The sequence below is a fragment of the Amblyomma maculatum genome, chromosome 1 (genome assembly GCF_055883805.1).
Source record: "Amblyomma maculatum isolate TAMU_Amacu chromosome 1, ASM5588380v1, whole genome shotgun sequence".
Taxonomy (NCBI): Eukaryota; Metazoa; Arthropoda; class Arachnida; order Ixodida; family Ixodidae; genus Amblyomma; species Amblyomma maculatum.
Window position 1 is genome coordinate 234248108 of NC_139344.1, and position 14261 is coordinate 234262368.

The following is a 14261-nucleotide window of genomic DNA, read 5'->3' on the forward strand; positions in this document are numbered from 1 at the left end:
CTATAAATACAACGGGTCGCTTGTTTCTGCCGCGCTCTCGTGCGCTTGCCAGGACAGCGACTTGCACGGCTTTCGATATATTTGTCTTTGCTTTTGCCCATCGTTACGCAATGGAAACGTTACGAAAGAGCCAACACGCTCTCAATCGATTCGCAGATTCGTAAATAAACCCATTCCTTTTTTTATTTTTCTCACTCGAGAGATGACCGCAACTGTCGAAGCTCTGCCGCTGTTATGCATATGACGGGATATTTGTTACGTTAACTATTCCTGCGGCTACTTGCGCGCACAGTGCGGCGCCCACGCTTGTGAAGCGCCGCGGAGCGCGAACCGTAAGCGCGGAGCATATTCGCCAGTGTCACCAGTAAGTGTGCTTTCGGAGAAACTCCCTGTTCATACGTCGCCCGAGGGGGCGACGTTGAGCGCACCGTAAACTTGGCAGCCGCGCAATGTGCGCGCCTATCGCATACTGGGTGAAGGCGGCTTGGCCAGAATGAGTGCGCTCGCCACCTGCACCGTGCGCGTTTCTGCATAAAAATTAACGAGCAAGCTGACAGATGACGGCGGCAACCCCAGACAAGGGTCTTCCTTGGTACCGTGGCCTGGCACAGAAACCGCGCATTTGTGATGTGGATTAGAAACGGCAGAAGCCGGGGTCACCCCCGTTTTGTCTCCGCGCAGAGTAAAACCCCCGCGAAGCACGAAGGAACGAATCGGGAGCGGCGATATCGGGCCGACTGCCGGCGAAATTCAGCAGCACCATTTAATTCGTGCCAACACGCAGTCCGCATTTCAAAGCTATGGGCGTCGTTGGCGGCAACCGTGAGCAACGCCGTGAAATCAGATGCGCGCAGTATCCGATTCGGCCGAGGCAAATAATACGGGTCATAGGCAGCCGGGTGGCAACGAACCACTGTAAGCGTGGGAACCGTGCACGCGGCTGCGGTAGTCATCGAAGGTACTGCCCCGCCCAAGCACGGTTTAGCGAAACGCGCGCGCTCTGATTGAGGCGAGAGATTTGGACTCGTTTCTATACGCGCGCAATGTAAAGAGTGTATTTAGAGCGAGATCTTCTCCAAAGAAGTCGAGGTGCAGACATCGAGAAAAAAGGCGGCTGCTTTAGCCAGTTTCGTATTTTGGAAGTAAATGCCTCGAGTGAGGGGACCTCCACCAAGTGATAACTGCTGCGGTTTCCTCACAATACGAGCTCTGTCGCCTTTCACCAACCGGTGGAATGAAGCAGTTTCTCACAGAGTAGGGTCAAGTCTTTTGACACATTGCTGTAAGGCAGCGGTCAGCGTCTCGTCTTTTTTTTTTTCCTATTGAAATGCCTACAGCTAGACCGTATATACATATTTTTTTTTTGCAATCCAGCTCGACTGTATATATCTCTCTCTCCCTCTCTCTCTTTCTCTACACACACACACACACACACACACACACACACACACACACACACACACACACACACACACACACACACACACACACACACACACACACACACACACACACACACACACACACACACACACACACACACACACACACACACACACACACACACACACACACACACGCACGCACGCACGCACGCACGCACGCACGCACGCACGCACACACACACACACACACACACACACACACACACACACACACACACACACACACACACACACACACACACACACACACACACACCGCATGCTTTATTCCCACCAAGGCCCCTACTGTCAAAACGCTGCGCAAAGATTATTATGGTTAACACATTTACTTTGCTGCGATGGAATAGCAACATGTACAACATATTGTGCGCTTAAGAAGCAAGTAAAGTGCGCCATGTAAATAGCAATTAGGCGACGACGCGCTTCTCGCAACGATTTCTTGAGCCTTCGTCTTTCCAGGGGTAAAGGTGGCAAGTAAGAAGTTTTTGGAATGCAACATCATGGGTCCTCGGCCACCAGTATCTTAAAAAAACCTGATCGGCCATAACCCTGCACTTTTAAAAATGACGGCACAGGTGAGACTGCGTAAAGGTTTCTTCGCGTGCACTAAACACGCTAAAATGAATGATCTCTGCTGCCGCCGTAGCTCATTTATCGTCGCTGCGCCGATGGGTTCGACGTACATCACCGGAAGCCGGCTTGCGTTCGCTCGCAGCCTCGGTTTTACTGACACCAAAACTTGTTCGCAACTGCAATTGCGTCAGCACTAGCGGCCTATTACTCCGCAGCATTTCTCGCTTTCACGGGCCCTCTCTTGTCCGCTGCTTCTAGTGCTCCTTTCCCCTCTGCCTGCCGCACACCTGTCGCCTTTTCGCGAGCGTCAGCCACAAGGGAAAGCGAAGCTGAGCGAGATTGTTTCGCGCAGCCGATTCAGCATGCTGGATGCTCTGAGCTCTCTCGTGGCCGTCGCCAGCACGGGCCTCCAGCAGTTGGGCAACGCCGCCGCATCCATGGTGACTGCCTCGGACTCTACGCCCGCGGCCTCCGGCGGGGAGGCGAGCCGCAAGAGCTCGCAGCTGCCCCGCTACACACTGCAAGACGTGTGCCAGCACTGCCACCATAACGATTGCTGGATAGTGATCCACAACCGGGTCTACGACGTGACAAACTTTCTTAACAAGGTATGTTCCTTGCTCCGGATATCTGCTCGTCTCTTTATCCACTGACGCAAAGGGAAAGTCTCCCGCGTGACTGGCATGAGATAGCTTGGAGTAATAGGCCTCTGCTTACAGTCCCTAAGGGTAACGGAGCAGATTCCAGAGGAAGCTAATCGCTGCAGGGAAAGCAAAGAGTCAGATGAGCAGGTGAGATTAGGAAATTTGCGGAGATGGGGTGGTCGCATCTGGCTAAGAAAAAGGCCGATTAACGGCGAAGCTGATACGACGGTGAAGCTGGGAATAGAGGAACCTTCCGGCAAGCTAAGCTCATGCATTTTTCAGCCCTTTTGCAATAATGAACTTCGTCAGAGCAGTCAGTCCAAGCTGTTTAGCTATTTCAGCCTAAAGTGACCCCTTTCAAATCGCATCTGAAAGTCCAACTGATCGTAAAGCTTATTAATGACAGCTTCCTGGCCAGTAATTGCATTGTTAGCATTGCATTGCTTTGTGAGAAAGAAGAAAAAAAAAGATATTAGAAGCGGAAAGACAAGCGTCCCTCTCGTTTTTACAGCAGTTTCTTGAGGCTCCGTATATATTCGTGTTTGCTGCAAGGGTACCTGCTATTTCTCTTCGTGCTGTAAAGTACTTATCAACCTGAAAGTGATTACTTTAGAAGTAAATTGAGTTGGACAGGGTGCTATACCGCGGGACAATGGACAAAATGCCTGCTAATAACTGGCTCTTTTCTCTCTGTTTCTATTTTCTCACTACCAAGTTTATGTGAGTGCAGAAAACATATTACTCCTCTTTTGGTTCATCGGCATGAAATCACTGTCTTACAGTCATTCATTTTACCTGTTAGATAAGCGCGGGCAGAGGGGCGAGCAAACCGTAGGTGCTTGACAGTGCTCACATTAAAGTTGAAGAAAACGACGCTCTGTGTTTAACCAAAGGAAAAAAAAAACAGCGCTAAATTTTTGACGGAACACACAGAAAGACGAGCGGGACAGGCGCTGACTCCAACTAAGTTTAACTTAGTTGGAGTCAGCGCCTGTCCCGTTCGTCCCGTTTTTCCTTTGGTTAAACACAATGTCAAACCAACTAGCCCAGCAAGAGATACTGTTAAAACGACGCTCGAACGAGAACTTGTACAAACCAAGGGGGAACAAATTAGAGACCTTGCCTAACTACCCATGAGCACTTTCAGTCAACAGATCGCTGCAAAAAATTGCACTGTTATCAAAAAGCGAAATACCCGGAAAATGAAGCGCAAATCTTTCCACCTCCTGCTGAGAAATGATTGAATGGCTCTCGCGGAATGTAAGATCCTTCACGAGGAGGACACATATATTTTAGATGGCCAAAGCCGACGGCCTTGGCTGCTTCAATCGGCATATCTTATTAAAATTGACTTTTTCGTCGGAGATAACATCATGGTACGAGGCAAGTGGCGCGTGGCTAAGTGAAGGCCGACTTCAGGGTCGTCCAAACGGTTTCACACAGTCGGCAATAAGTGCTCTTTCGCCGTAATTCCAAGGTGTTCAGCGGATGTAATGCCCGGCGCTCAGCCCCGGCAGTGTGTATCATGGCAGGCCAATAAACTTTGAAGTTGGATGGCTTGATTTCGTTTTCGATTGTACGGACAATCGTTTTCCTCTACGAGGCTACCGGGTCACTCATTTTATTTGAGAAGAAAAAAGAATTTCACGGTGCAAATTAAACTTGGGACGAAAACAAAAAGAAAAAAGGGAAACACTGGAAAGAATGAGGATGTTTGTGCGTCCCACACCACGTTTCTCCTCTGATCTGTAGTGATAACCCGATGTAAAGAAAATGTACCTCGCAAAAAAAAAAAAAAAGCTCTTTTAAACAACGAGAATTTCACCATTCTTCTAGGAGGAGCGTTGCTATCTCTGGTCACAATCAGATATTTGTAACCCGCTGTTTAGAAAAGCCGTTATCAGTTTTTCGACTTACATAAGCGCGATAACTCTTTGCGCTCTGGCACAACACATATTTGCCGCCTCGAGGCATCAGACACATGCGTGACGTGTCCTGGAGGCATTTCTCCAAAGGTACGTGTCTTCTGGCTCTAGGTGGCCAACGTTTGCTGCGACACAGCGCCCAAAGTAGTCGTGCCTTCAAGGGTCTAAAATCTGATTTGGCCACTACTACCAAATCCGGTGCCTAAGTTATATATCGAAAACTTGTTAACCAGCTTAGTATATTTATCTATTTTCTCATGCCCGCGAAGAGTGGTATTACTACACCACCGACGTCATTTATCTACCTCAAAAATGCTTATGCTAATTTGTGGTGGGGTTCACGCACGTGGTGGGTCGCATGAACGTGGGTACTCTGTAAGTGACGAAAAAGGAGCAGGATCTTCGCTAGTATAGTACATTTCCCCTAGTTGTTCTCATCCTGCCCGTCTGCGGCCTGAAGATGGCGTTGGGACAAGTGACAGCGGTTTGCTTCCCGACGGAGACAAATCCTTCGTTACAGTTATAACTTAGTATCTGTCGTGAAGCAGGCGGCTCTCGTTACGCAGAGCGCGCCACTTTACACGCCGTAAAAGGGGGCAGGTTGGTGAAACTAGGAAAAATGCACTATAGGCTAGCGAAAATTTCGCTACTAACAACACTAGCGGCTCCTGGTAGTGTCCGCCAGCGGCGACGCACTTCCGCCACAAGGGCACTAGATCCTGCATGCGTAGGAGATAGGTTTTTGTAACACATAAGCTAAGCATCGCAAAAGAATGACGGCGACAGTTGACAGCAGCGACGGCAACGACGGTGCATTGAACTTTGATCTCGCGGCTTCTGGCTGCTCGCCCAAGGTGAATGGTACGCGCTGTGCATCTCACGAGGAGGCCACGGGCATACGGCGCTCTTCGTCCCTAGCCCATTTCTATGGCTAAACCCGACAGAGCGCAAATATGCGCAGCGGATTAAGTCGCTTGTCGACAGGCTAGACAGACTTGAGCATTGAGCTCTTGCTTTGATTGTGGACGCTCTTTCGTGCAGTTGGCACTTGCAAAGCTTTTCGCCCTAAGTGCCAGAAAGAACTCCATTTTCGCAGGTGATAAAAATCATAAGGAGAAACAGGACGAAGAAAGCGGCGAAACTGCTAGCGCCGCTGGCGTCCCGATTCAGAGGCTAAGCACGCGCAGTACTTGATACGATGGCTCGCTCTGCGCAGCACCCTGGAGGCGAGGAGATCCTGTGGGAGCACGCAGGCAGGGATGCCACACTCGCATTCACAGGCACCGGCCACACACTGGAAGCGGTCAGCTTGCTGCAGCAATACTGCATCGGCATTCTAGTCGAGGTAACACCACCCGCATTTTTTAAATTTTTAATGCGCTGCCCTTGAAGCCCGCGGAATGGGCAGCATGTCGCACGCAGTTGAACGCCCAGTAGTTGTGTGTGACCTGCTTTCTAGTCCTAATTTTAGTTCTGAGAAAAAAAAAAAAAAGAATACATTGCTGCTTTACTGACCGATTTTTTGTGTTTGCTTCACCGGAAAAAGCATGAGATGTCCAGATATGGAGTCAAAAAACGCATGTTTTCTCCTATTCTTCGACGCTCCTTAGCCTGTTACCCTTCCTATACGTATACGGATGCCATATATTTGTTGGCAAGATGCATCAAACTTCGGACTTTCCATGTTTGATAATCAGTACTTTCTTTATACATCAATTAGGTGCGCTTCGGCAGTCCTGTCGGCTGATAGGATGGCATCTTGCGTCGCTCGCACTAACTCGACAGCGCACTATGCGTGTCTCCCCTTTGGTCTCAAGTGTTATTTACGAAGAAGAAACGAGGAAAATTGGTGCGCCATAGCGAGGGGGTTGTTTTCAAAATGATGAAGCTGACTTGGCTGTCGCTGAAGCAGGCCGATGCAACGCAATAAAAGCCAGCGTGGTTATCAAGGTGTCAACTCCGGCGGTTCTGCTGTCCCGTGGTGCTTGCCTCGCGGCGACAGCTACCTGTTCGGAAGCGGCTGTCTGCCGTCGTAATGACTGCACTTCAGCTGTTACCAGGAGACGTGCCCGCGTCGTTTCACTATGCGGTTATAGTAAATTCATACGCTAACGGCATGTCTCGCAGCCATATCCTGCATTTAGAAGTAATATCTAGCATTATATACCGACCAGGTTGCGAAGCTGCTTTGTGAAACGAAGATGTCCGCCTGAGCAGGAAAGTGGTGCGGGAAACGCGCCGTGCTACAATCGTTAATTACTGCTTACGAATGGAACGGCGGGGGGACATCAGAGGCACAGCCTGGCTTTGCAAAAATAAGCACCTCTCACGGTACAAATTCTGAATGCAGTCACGACAGTAGAGACATCGAATGACTTGGGTGGATTTAATAAACTGGTGGGAAAGAAAGCTGTTGGTTGCCCTTGAGCGAGAAATGTTCCGTGGGAAAACCGCATTGGCGTTGTGCAGATGAAACTGCCTTCCACCGAAGCCTCTCATAAGTCCGCTTTTGGCGGATGGTTGATGAACAAGCTCTGTCGAACACGCTGATCACGGAGCAGTGCTAAGTATGCTCATTGTTCTCCTTTCATTTTGTTCGATTTTTGCAGGAAGAACAGCTGAGCCTATTCAACGACTTGTCCTTGCAAATGGCCGTGACCGCACAGTCCTAAGCGCTTGAAGACGACCAGCCAAAGTGGACGTGCCCAGCAGCCTAGTTTTGACGAACTTTTGTGATTCCTCCCCCACCCAACTCACCACGAGTCTTGTCAACTTTTGTGAAACACGTCATTGCATCTCACTTTCCTACCATCGTGCTTTCGAGCTCATTGCAGTGTGTATTTATTGTCGTGTTTGTTACGAATAAAACGCTTGCAATGTGCACTGGATTTACCAAACGTGATGCACTGTGCGCATCCTGTTCTGCACTGCACGGGAGGAAACGTGAAATTTAAGAAGCCACATTGTTCGGCTGGAGCGTCGACTGATGCTATTGGCAAATTATAGAAAAGAAGCTTCTGAAGTGTTCGAGCATCTAGTGTGTTCCGGCTCACTTTTATGTACAGCCAAAGTGCGCGCCAATTGAAACCTCTGTACTGCACTCTTAGGTTCCGCTTCGAATGACCGGGAATACGTTTTTCATAATATTTGTTGCTTGCCCAATAGGGGCAGTGATGGAGACATGAGAAAAATTGGGTGCTTATGCACCGCTTGATTTCTTGCCAGCATGGGCACAATTTTTTGCTTAGTGTTACTTCGTAGAGAGAAGCAGTACTTCTTACAACCGCAACATTATTGGAGGCCAGCCGTCCACAGCAGTGATGATCCATTTCTTCATTTAATCAGAACGACGCTCACCGAGATTAGTATACACGATGTGAACCCGCATTAATTGTAAGTTGGTACGGGCTAGTCGGTGGAGAATCGTACAAAGAGGCAGCGCAAAATAAATGAGGACACATGAGAATCAGCGCTTGTCCTGTCTATGTGTGAGATGGCGCACACGAGCGATGGTGAGCCCTTTGGCTCTCTTTGAAAACAACGAGCGTATGTTCCCTAGATTATTTGCGGCTCAATTTATTACTGTCTCCTTTTTTTTTTTTTTTTTTTTTCAACAAAGCGTGCCATTGTATGGTTCATTGTAGGTACGACTTATCCGCTTATCTCTCGTCAAGCGGTGAGGACATTTGTTGCTATCGTATTGACATTATATATTCTACAAAATGGGGGTTAATGCGAACGTTTCTTAAGTGTGCTCTACTTTGTTCTCTAATATTGCATTCACTGATTTATTGTTGAGAACTCTTGTAAAAGGTACAAAGTCCTGCTGTCGTGTGTTTAACGCATGCCGGCAGTTACCGAAATCGACCTCTTTGGTCACTTGGGTGCCTTTATTGAATTGATGTATATATATTCCTAGTACTGGTGAGAAAGTTTCTACGCTGACACCATTGTATCTCTGGCCTCTCATTACTTCTTGGTCACAACGTTGTACAACGATGAGACTTCAATCCGGCATACGGCTATTTGTAAGAAGACGCGGCAAGCGCGCAAGGCGCTATCCAGCACAAAACGGAAAGCACTGGAAAACATTGCTGATAATAAAAAAAAAAAAAAAAAAACTTTGGCGACGTGACTGTTGCGCATGTAGCTATGAATGCTGCTATGAGTAAAGCGAGCGACTACTCTTTCACATTCTGCGAGTGCATTTATGCTCCTAATTGTATCTTCGTCGCCGTTCTACGTTTACTGTTGTGCGGTTGATTTTACCGAGTGCACGGCAATAATTAGTAATTAACTAATTACGCAATTATCACTGGTTGGTCATTAGTAATTAATCAGTAATTATTATTTCCTCAGTCCTGCATTACCAATTATTAACCATCAATTAATTAATCATTATTAGTAAATAATAGATCAAATCAGTCGATATTGTCGACCATAAACCCTGACTGCTCATTGTAGGGTCAAATTCTAAAGTTAAAGCTCAGCTACTTTGGTCATTTGATGAGAAGAGAGCAGTCGCTGGAGAAAGATTTGATGTTGGGAAAGGAAGAGGGTCGCCGGAGAAGGGGTAGGCAGCAAACGCGTTGGTTAGATGGCATCCTCGAGGCACTGCAGATGAAGTTATGTGATGTTAGGAAGATAGTGAGAGACCGGAAAGCGTGGCGTGACATGGTCCATAGGGTCACGAAGAGTCGGACACGACTGAACGACTGAACTAAACTAAGTAAATAATCATTGATTGGCTTATGACCATATAAGGCTTGCATTCGCGCATACTATGGTGGTGCTCAGTGATTGGTCGAGACCTCCATGACGTCATCCCGTCTCGACCACTCAGAGCCACCGCAGAAGCGTGACACTTTTGCTGACGACAACGATGAGGCAATAAAGGCTTTCGCCTTAAAAGAGTTCACTGCGGCACCCGCATTGGGGGAATGCGTAAGCATTCTTTGTGGAAGAAAGGAGATACACGGAAGAAGATGGTTTGGTCTGGTTTGTGGGGTTTAACGCCCCAAACCGACTCAGGCTATGAGAGAAGCCGTAGTGGAGGACTCCGGAAATTTCGACCGCCTGGGGTTCTTTAACGTGCTCTGACATCGCACAACACACGGACGCCACTCCGTTTCGCCTCCATCGAAACGCAGCCGCCGAGGCCGGGATTCGATTCCGCTTCCTTTCGCACAGTAGTCGAGCGCCTTAACCGCTGCGCCACCCCGGCGGGGCGGAAGAAGAAGAGGCTCCTGGTTTGTGGCGTCATAATGTGACGTAACACCTATGAAAGTTGGGTACCACGTGACTACCCTAGGACGTCGACATTACTCCCTTGGTTATTTCGACGTCTTGTTGACCCAATTGGATGTAATTAATTATTCCGCATGCACGAAATGTTTTCACCACCGAGATTCTAGTGCAACTATTCGTTTTCTTATCACTCATCTCGTTAGAACTTAATCCTGCCGACAAAATAAACGTCTCGTGACACGGCATACCCGACGTCTGACTGACCTAATTGACTGTAATAATTACTCCGCATGCACAAATTTTCTTCAGCGAAATTTTTTCATCCTCTATCTAGTGCAATAATTGCTTTTCTTATCACTCGTTTCGTTTGAACGTAATCCTGTCGACAAACTTCTGAAGACACGATCTTGAAAAACATACCCACTTACGCATTAAAAAAATATTGTCAGTGACACTATGCTGAGGAAGGCAAATGAGAAATGTTATTTTATTTCATTGGTGCAGTTAACAAACAATATGCCCTTCCAGAGGTGCAAGGTTCAAGTGCCGTCCTCGAAGCCTGTACTACTGAATGTTCTGTCAGCACAAACAGTGGCGTTTTTTCTTAAACTCAGCCCAAGCTCTGAGATGGCGAATAAGTTTCCAGTGCCTTTTAAAGGTTACGTACAAGCATGCAATCTGTACGTAATTACAAGAATAAAGCGGCGTACAGTGCGATCGCTTTAACAGCATGTTTGAGTGGATTTCGAATTCGTGGTCTTCGAAGCATTAAAAGCCCGAAAGCCTGACCTCGCAACCTCACGAGATAAGCCTATATATCGCGAGCCGTCGCACGATTTGAAGTGTCGCACTGAGTTTATCGGTTCACGCTATACAGGGCCCATGAAGAGGTAACCTTCAGATTGCAAATGTGCTTACCGCCCTCACGAACCACGCCTACAACTGCGACGACAAACAGAGCTACCCTCGTAAATGCCGAGACTGCGCTCCTTGAGACTTTTTACTGCACGGCTCTGACACTCAAAGTAATGCCGTGCGGCTCAAAGCTCGCCAAGAAGAAGGCTTCGCGTAGAGGGATGTGTTGTGCTGCTTTCACGCTTGGTTGGACTCGAGTAGTATTCTTTATCTGGTTAGCCCGAAGAAAAAGAATTCCATTGAGTACTAGATAGAGGCACAGGAAATGAGACAGTGTTAAAGAGCATATGTATGCCCTTCCAGAGGTGCAAGGTTCAAGTGCCGTCCTCGAAGCCTGTACTACTGAATGTTCTGTCAGCACAAACAGTGGCGTTTTTTCTTAAACTCAGCCCAAGCTCTGAGATGGCGAATAAGTTTCCAGTGCCTTTTAAAGGTTACGTACAAGCATGCAATCTGTACGTAATTACAAGAATAAAGCGGCGTACAGTGCGATTACACGCATTAGTAAGATAGCGCACGATTTTGACGAAAGAGCTCCTGGGTAAGAATTTCGAAGTAAGACACACATTTAACAAATCTCAAGATTTGCTCACATATGTGCCTTGCTCCACGGCCCAGTCTTGTCACGCTGAAATTATTTCCTTAACCACTCTTGAAACAAAACGATTGTCCATGGAACGCCGCTAAAGAAACGCATGCTGGTTGCTCTACAGGCCGTATGCTAACTACCACTGCATCTCAATTCGACGCGCGACTAGTTTTTAGCAACGTCAAAGTTATGCGTCACTTTGTTTTACACGTTGTTTCGTTTTCCTTTACTTAGCGCGGCGATACATGTCCCTCAAGGTTGCTACACTTCCTCGCGTCGTGTGTTTTTCTGATAAAATCGAAGTGTAATTTGCACGGCATGTTGGTACCAGACACATAGAAAGGAAGTCAGCATAAATAACTCAAGCTAACTTTGGCGCCGCCGCAGCAAAGAGGGAAAAGCTGTTCAATCAAGTTTGTGGGCTTTCCACCAAGTTTCAGATGGGGAGCACAAATATTCGGCGAGCCTGGGTTGATATTGATACAAATATTTGGCGAACCTGGCCAAGTTTCAGATGGGGAGCACAAATATTTGGCGAGCCTGGGTTGATATTGATACAAATATTTGGCGAACCTGGGGATTTGTGGCCACAATTGGCATCTGCTTTTATAGGTAGGCATTTTGCTTATTTGTTCATTAACGTTCCTGACCCCTGTGGCTGCCAGCCCCTATTGTGCCTTAATATTTGCCCAAATGGGTATTGACGTGTGCACGTACCGTGCTCACATTGGTTTAGTTTTGGCTCGTCGAACACTTCACTACTCCCGTAATGAGCGTTTAACATCAAAATGTGGCCTTCCACTTAAGCTGTGCCCTAGACCTTCGTCGCTTATGCTATCCGTGTGTATGGCAATGCTCTTACTCTGTGCGGGCGACGTATAGGCAAACCCAGGCCCTAAAATTGACGATGTATTGACGCTGCTAAAAGAGTGTCATGCTGAAATCACTGCGTCGTTAAGAGAAATCAGTCAGCAAATCAACACCATAAATGCGCGAATGCCCACTATTGAATAATGTATGAATGGTGTATCGGGCTCAGAAACGGGTTTGACACAATGAGCGACTCTGTGCAGGAATATAAGGTCAACGTTCACGAAACTAACAATAAATTAATTGATGCTGGAGAAGACATGTACAACCGTATGCGAAGCAATATTTTGATCACCAAATGTCTTCCAGAAGTCGAACAAGAAGGATATGCGGAATTCGAGCGCATTGTCAAAGAATTTCTAGATACCCACCCACCTTGGTTGAAGTCGCGGCGACATCGAAGGAGCCCAACCGTTTAGGACACCGTCGTGATGATAGTCACCGGCCAATCGTTCGTAAATTCCCGAACTTTAAATCGAAAACCGAAGTTCTAAGTAATGCAATAAAGTTAAAGGACGTCAAAACCCCGAAAGCCTAGTTGGATGGAGATTTTTCTCCTAAAGTTCCTTACGAAAGAAAAAGGCTACGCGATTTTGCCATGCAAGGAGCATCGCAGTGCAAATGAGCGTTTCAGTGTGCGCTGCAACTAACTAACTACACATGAAGAGTGACATTTATCGCTATGATTCAGCCTCAGGCTGTTATCCATATCTCTGCCCCTCACGTGCAAGAACAAACCGCCTCTGATTCTGTAAGCAATACATCTGTCCCTCAAAATCAAGAGGAAACCACTTAATGACAGCATGTAAAACCATGCAAGAAAACTGAGAAAACGGCCACACCCAATCAAATTTACCTGCTCTTCGCAAATTTCCGCAACATATTTCGTAAGCTTGGTGTTTTAAAAACAATAATACACATTTATTCTGCCGATATTCTTGTGGGCACTGATACCTGGCTTTCTAACGTCATCGCCAGCAGTGAACTAATGTCCCTGTCGTCATTTGTGCTTTTTCGTCGAGATAGGGTCGGGGTCAGAGGAGGAGGAGTGCTCATTGCTGTAAAGGAAAAGCTCCAATCATCGCTCATAGTGAATCGCCTCTGGAAATAATCTGGGTCTCTGTTCACTTTTCGCACATTCATTGCGCCCTTGGTGCTTGCTACCGACCGCCAGACTGCCGCTACAATTTCTCTGAACTGTTCAGTGACGTAATTAATGAAATCTTGATCAAATTTCCACGCTGGTTTCTAGTCATAGCGGCGATATTAACTATTCATCCATAGATTGAAGCAACTCATCTATTAACACACAGCATGGCCGAGCAGAAAATCTTCGGTTTCTTCACTGCTCTCATTGCCTTCACTACCATCACATCACTCAGGTAGTTGATAAACCAACTTGCGGAAAGCACACATTATACCTCATCCTGACAAATAGTTCAGATCACGGTGGTTCAGATCTTATGTGCGCTCAGATCATAGAAGAAATCAGCGATCACAGGGCTGTTCATTGTTCATTCTCTACTTCGCACTGACAAGACAAGAATTAAAGAGAAAATACTATACTACGCGCGCGCAGAGAATAAATCTTATGTTATAAAGTTTTTTAACTGAGTTTCAAGCTTCGCGAGCCGTTCAACTAATAACTGGTGCATATTTAGACATCAGCTGAAATATATAGATGATTCATGCATGCCCAAATGTACAGTAACGTCTCGTAAAAGCGACCCATTGCTCACTCGGGATGTTGGAAGGCATCTAAACAGGAAGAAAAGAGCATATAGCAAAGTGAGTCGGTTAAATACCTATGAAGATTGGCAGGAACACAAGGATACCTTTCAAGCTTGCCGAAAAAAAAAAAAAAACGTTACTGATGCCAAAAAAAGACTATATTAATAGCACTCTACCGAATCTTTTAAAAACAAATCCTAACAAGTTCTGGAATATAGTAAATGCAATTACCAATTTCCTTATGCTTCCCAAGCTAAGCATCCCGTTTGTATACCCATCCATTATCACCGCACACGGCGTGAAATGCGCTATAGACCGTTTA

At 46.9% G+C, this 14261-nt stretch overlaps 1 protein-coding gene across 2 annotated transcripts in view; it reads left to right on the forward strand.

Moving 5' to 3' along the window:
- LOC146205912 (cytochrome b5-like) overlaps positions 1 to 8192 on the forward strand; it is a 45207-nt gene extending 37015 nt beyond the window's left edge. For both annotated transcript variants that reach the window (XM_084590577.1, XM_084590576.1), the window contains exons 2-4: positions 2371 to 2626; positions 5804 to 5932; positions 7197 to 8192. In XM_084590577.1, the coding sequence (XP_084446703.1) occupies positions 2381 to 2626; positions 5804 to 5932; positions 7197 to 7259 (438 nt within the window). In that variant the 5' untranslated portion in view covers positions 2371 to 2380 and the 3' untranslated portion in view covers positions 7260 to 8192. The remainder of the gene's footprint in view (positions 1 to 2370; positions 2627 to 5803; positions 5933 to 7196) is intronic.
- The last annotated feature ends 6069 nt before the right edge of the window (positions 8193 to 14261 follow it).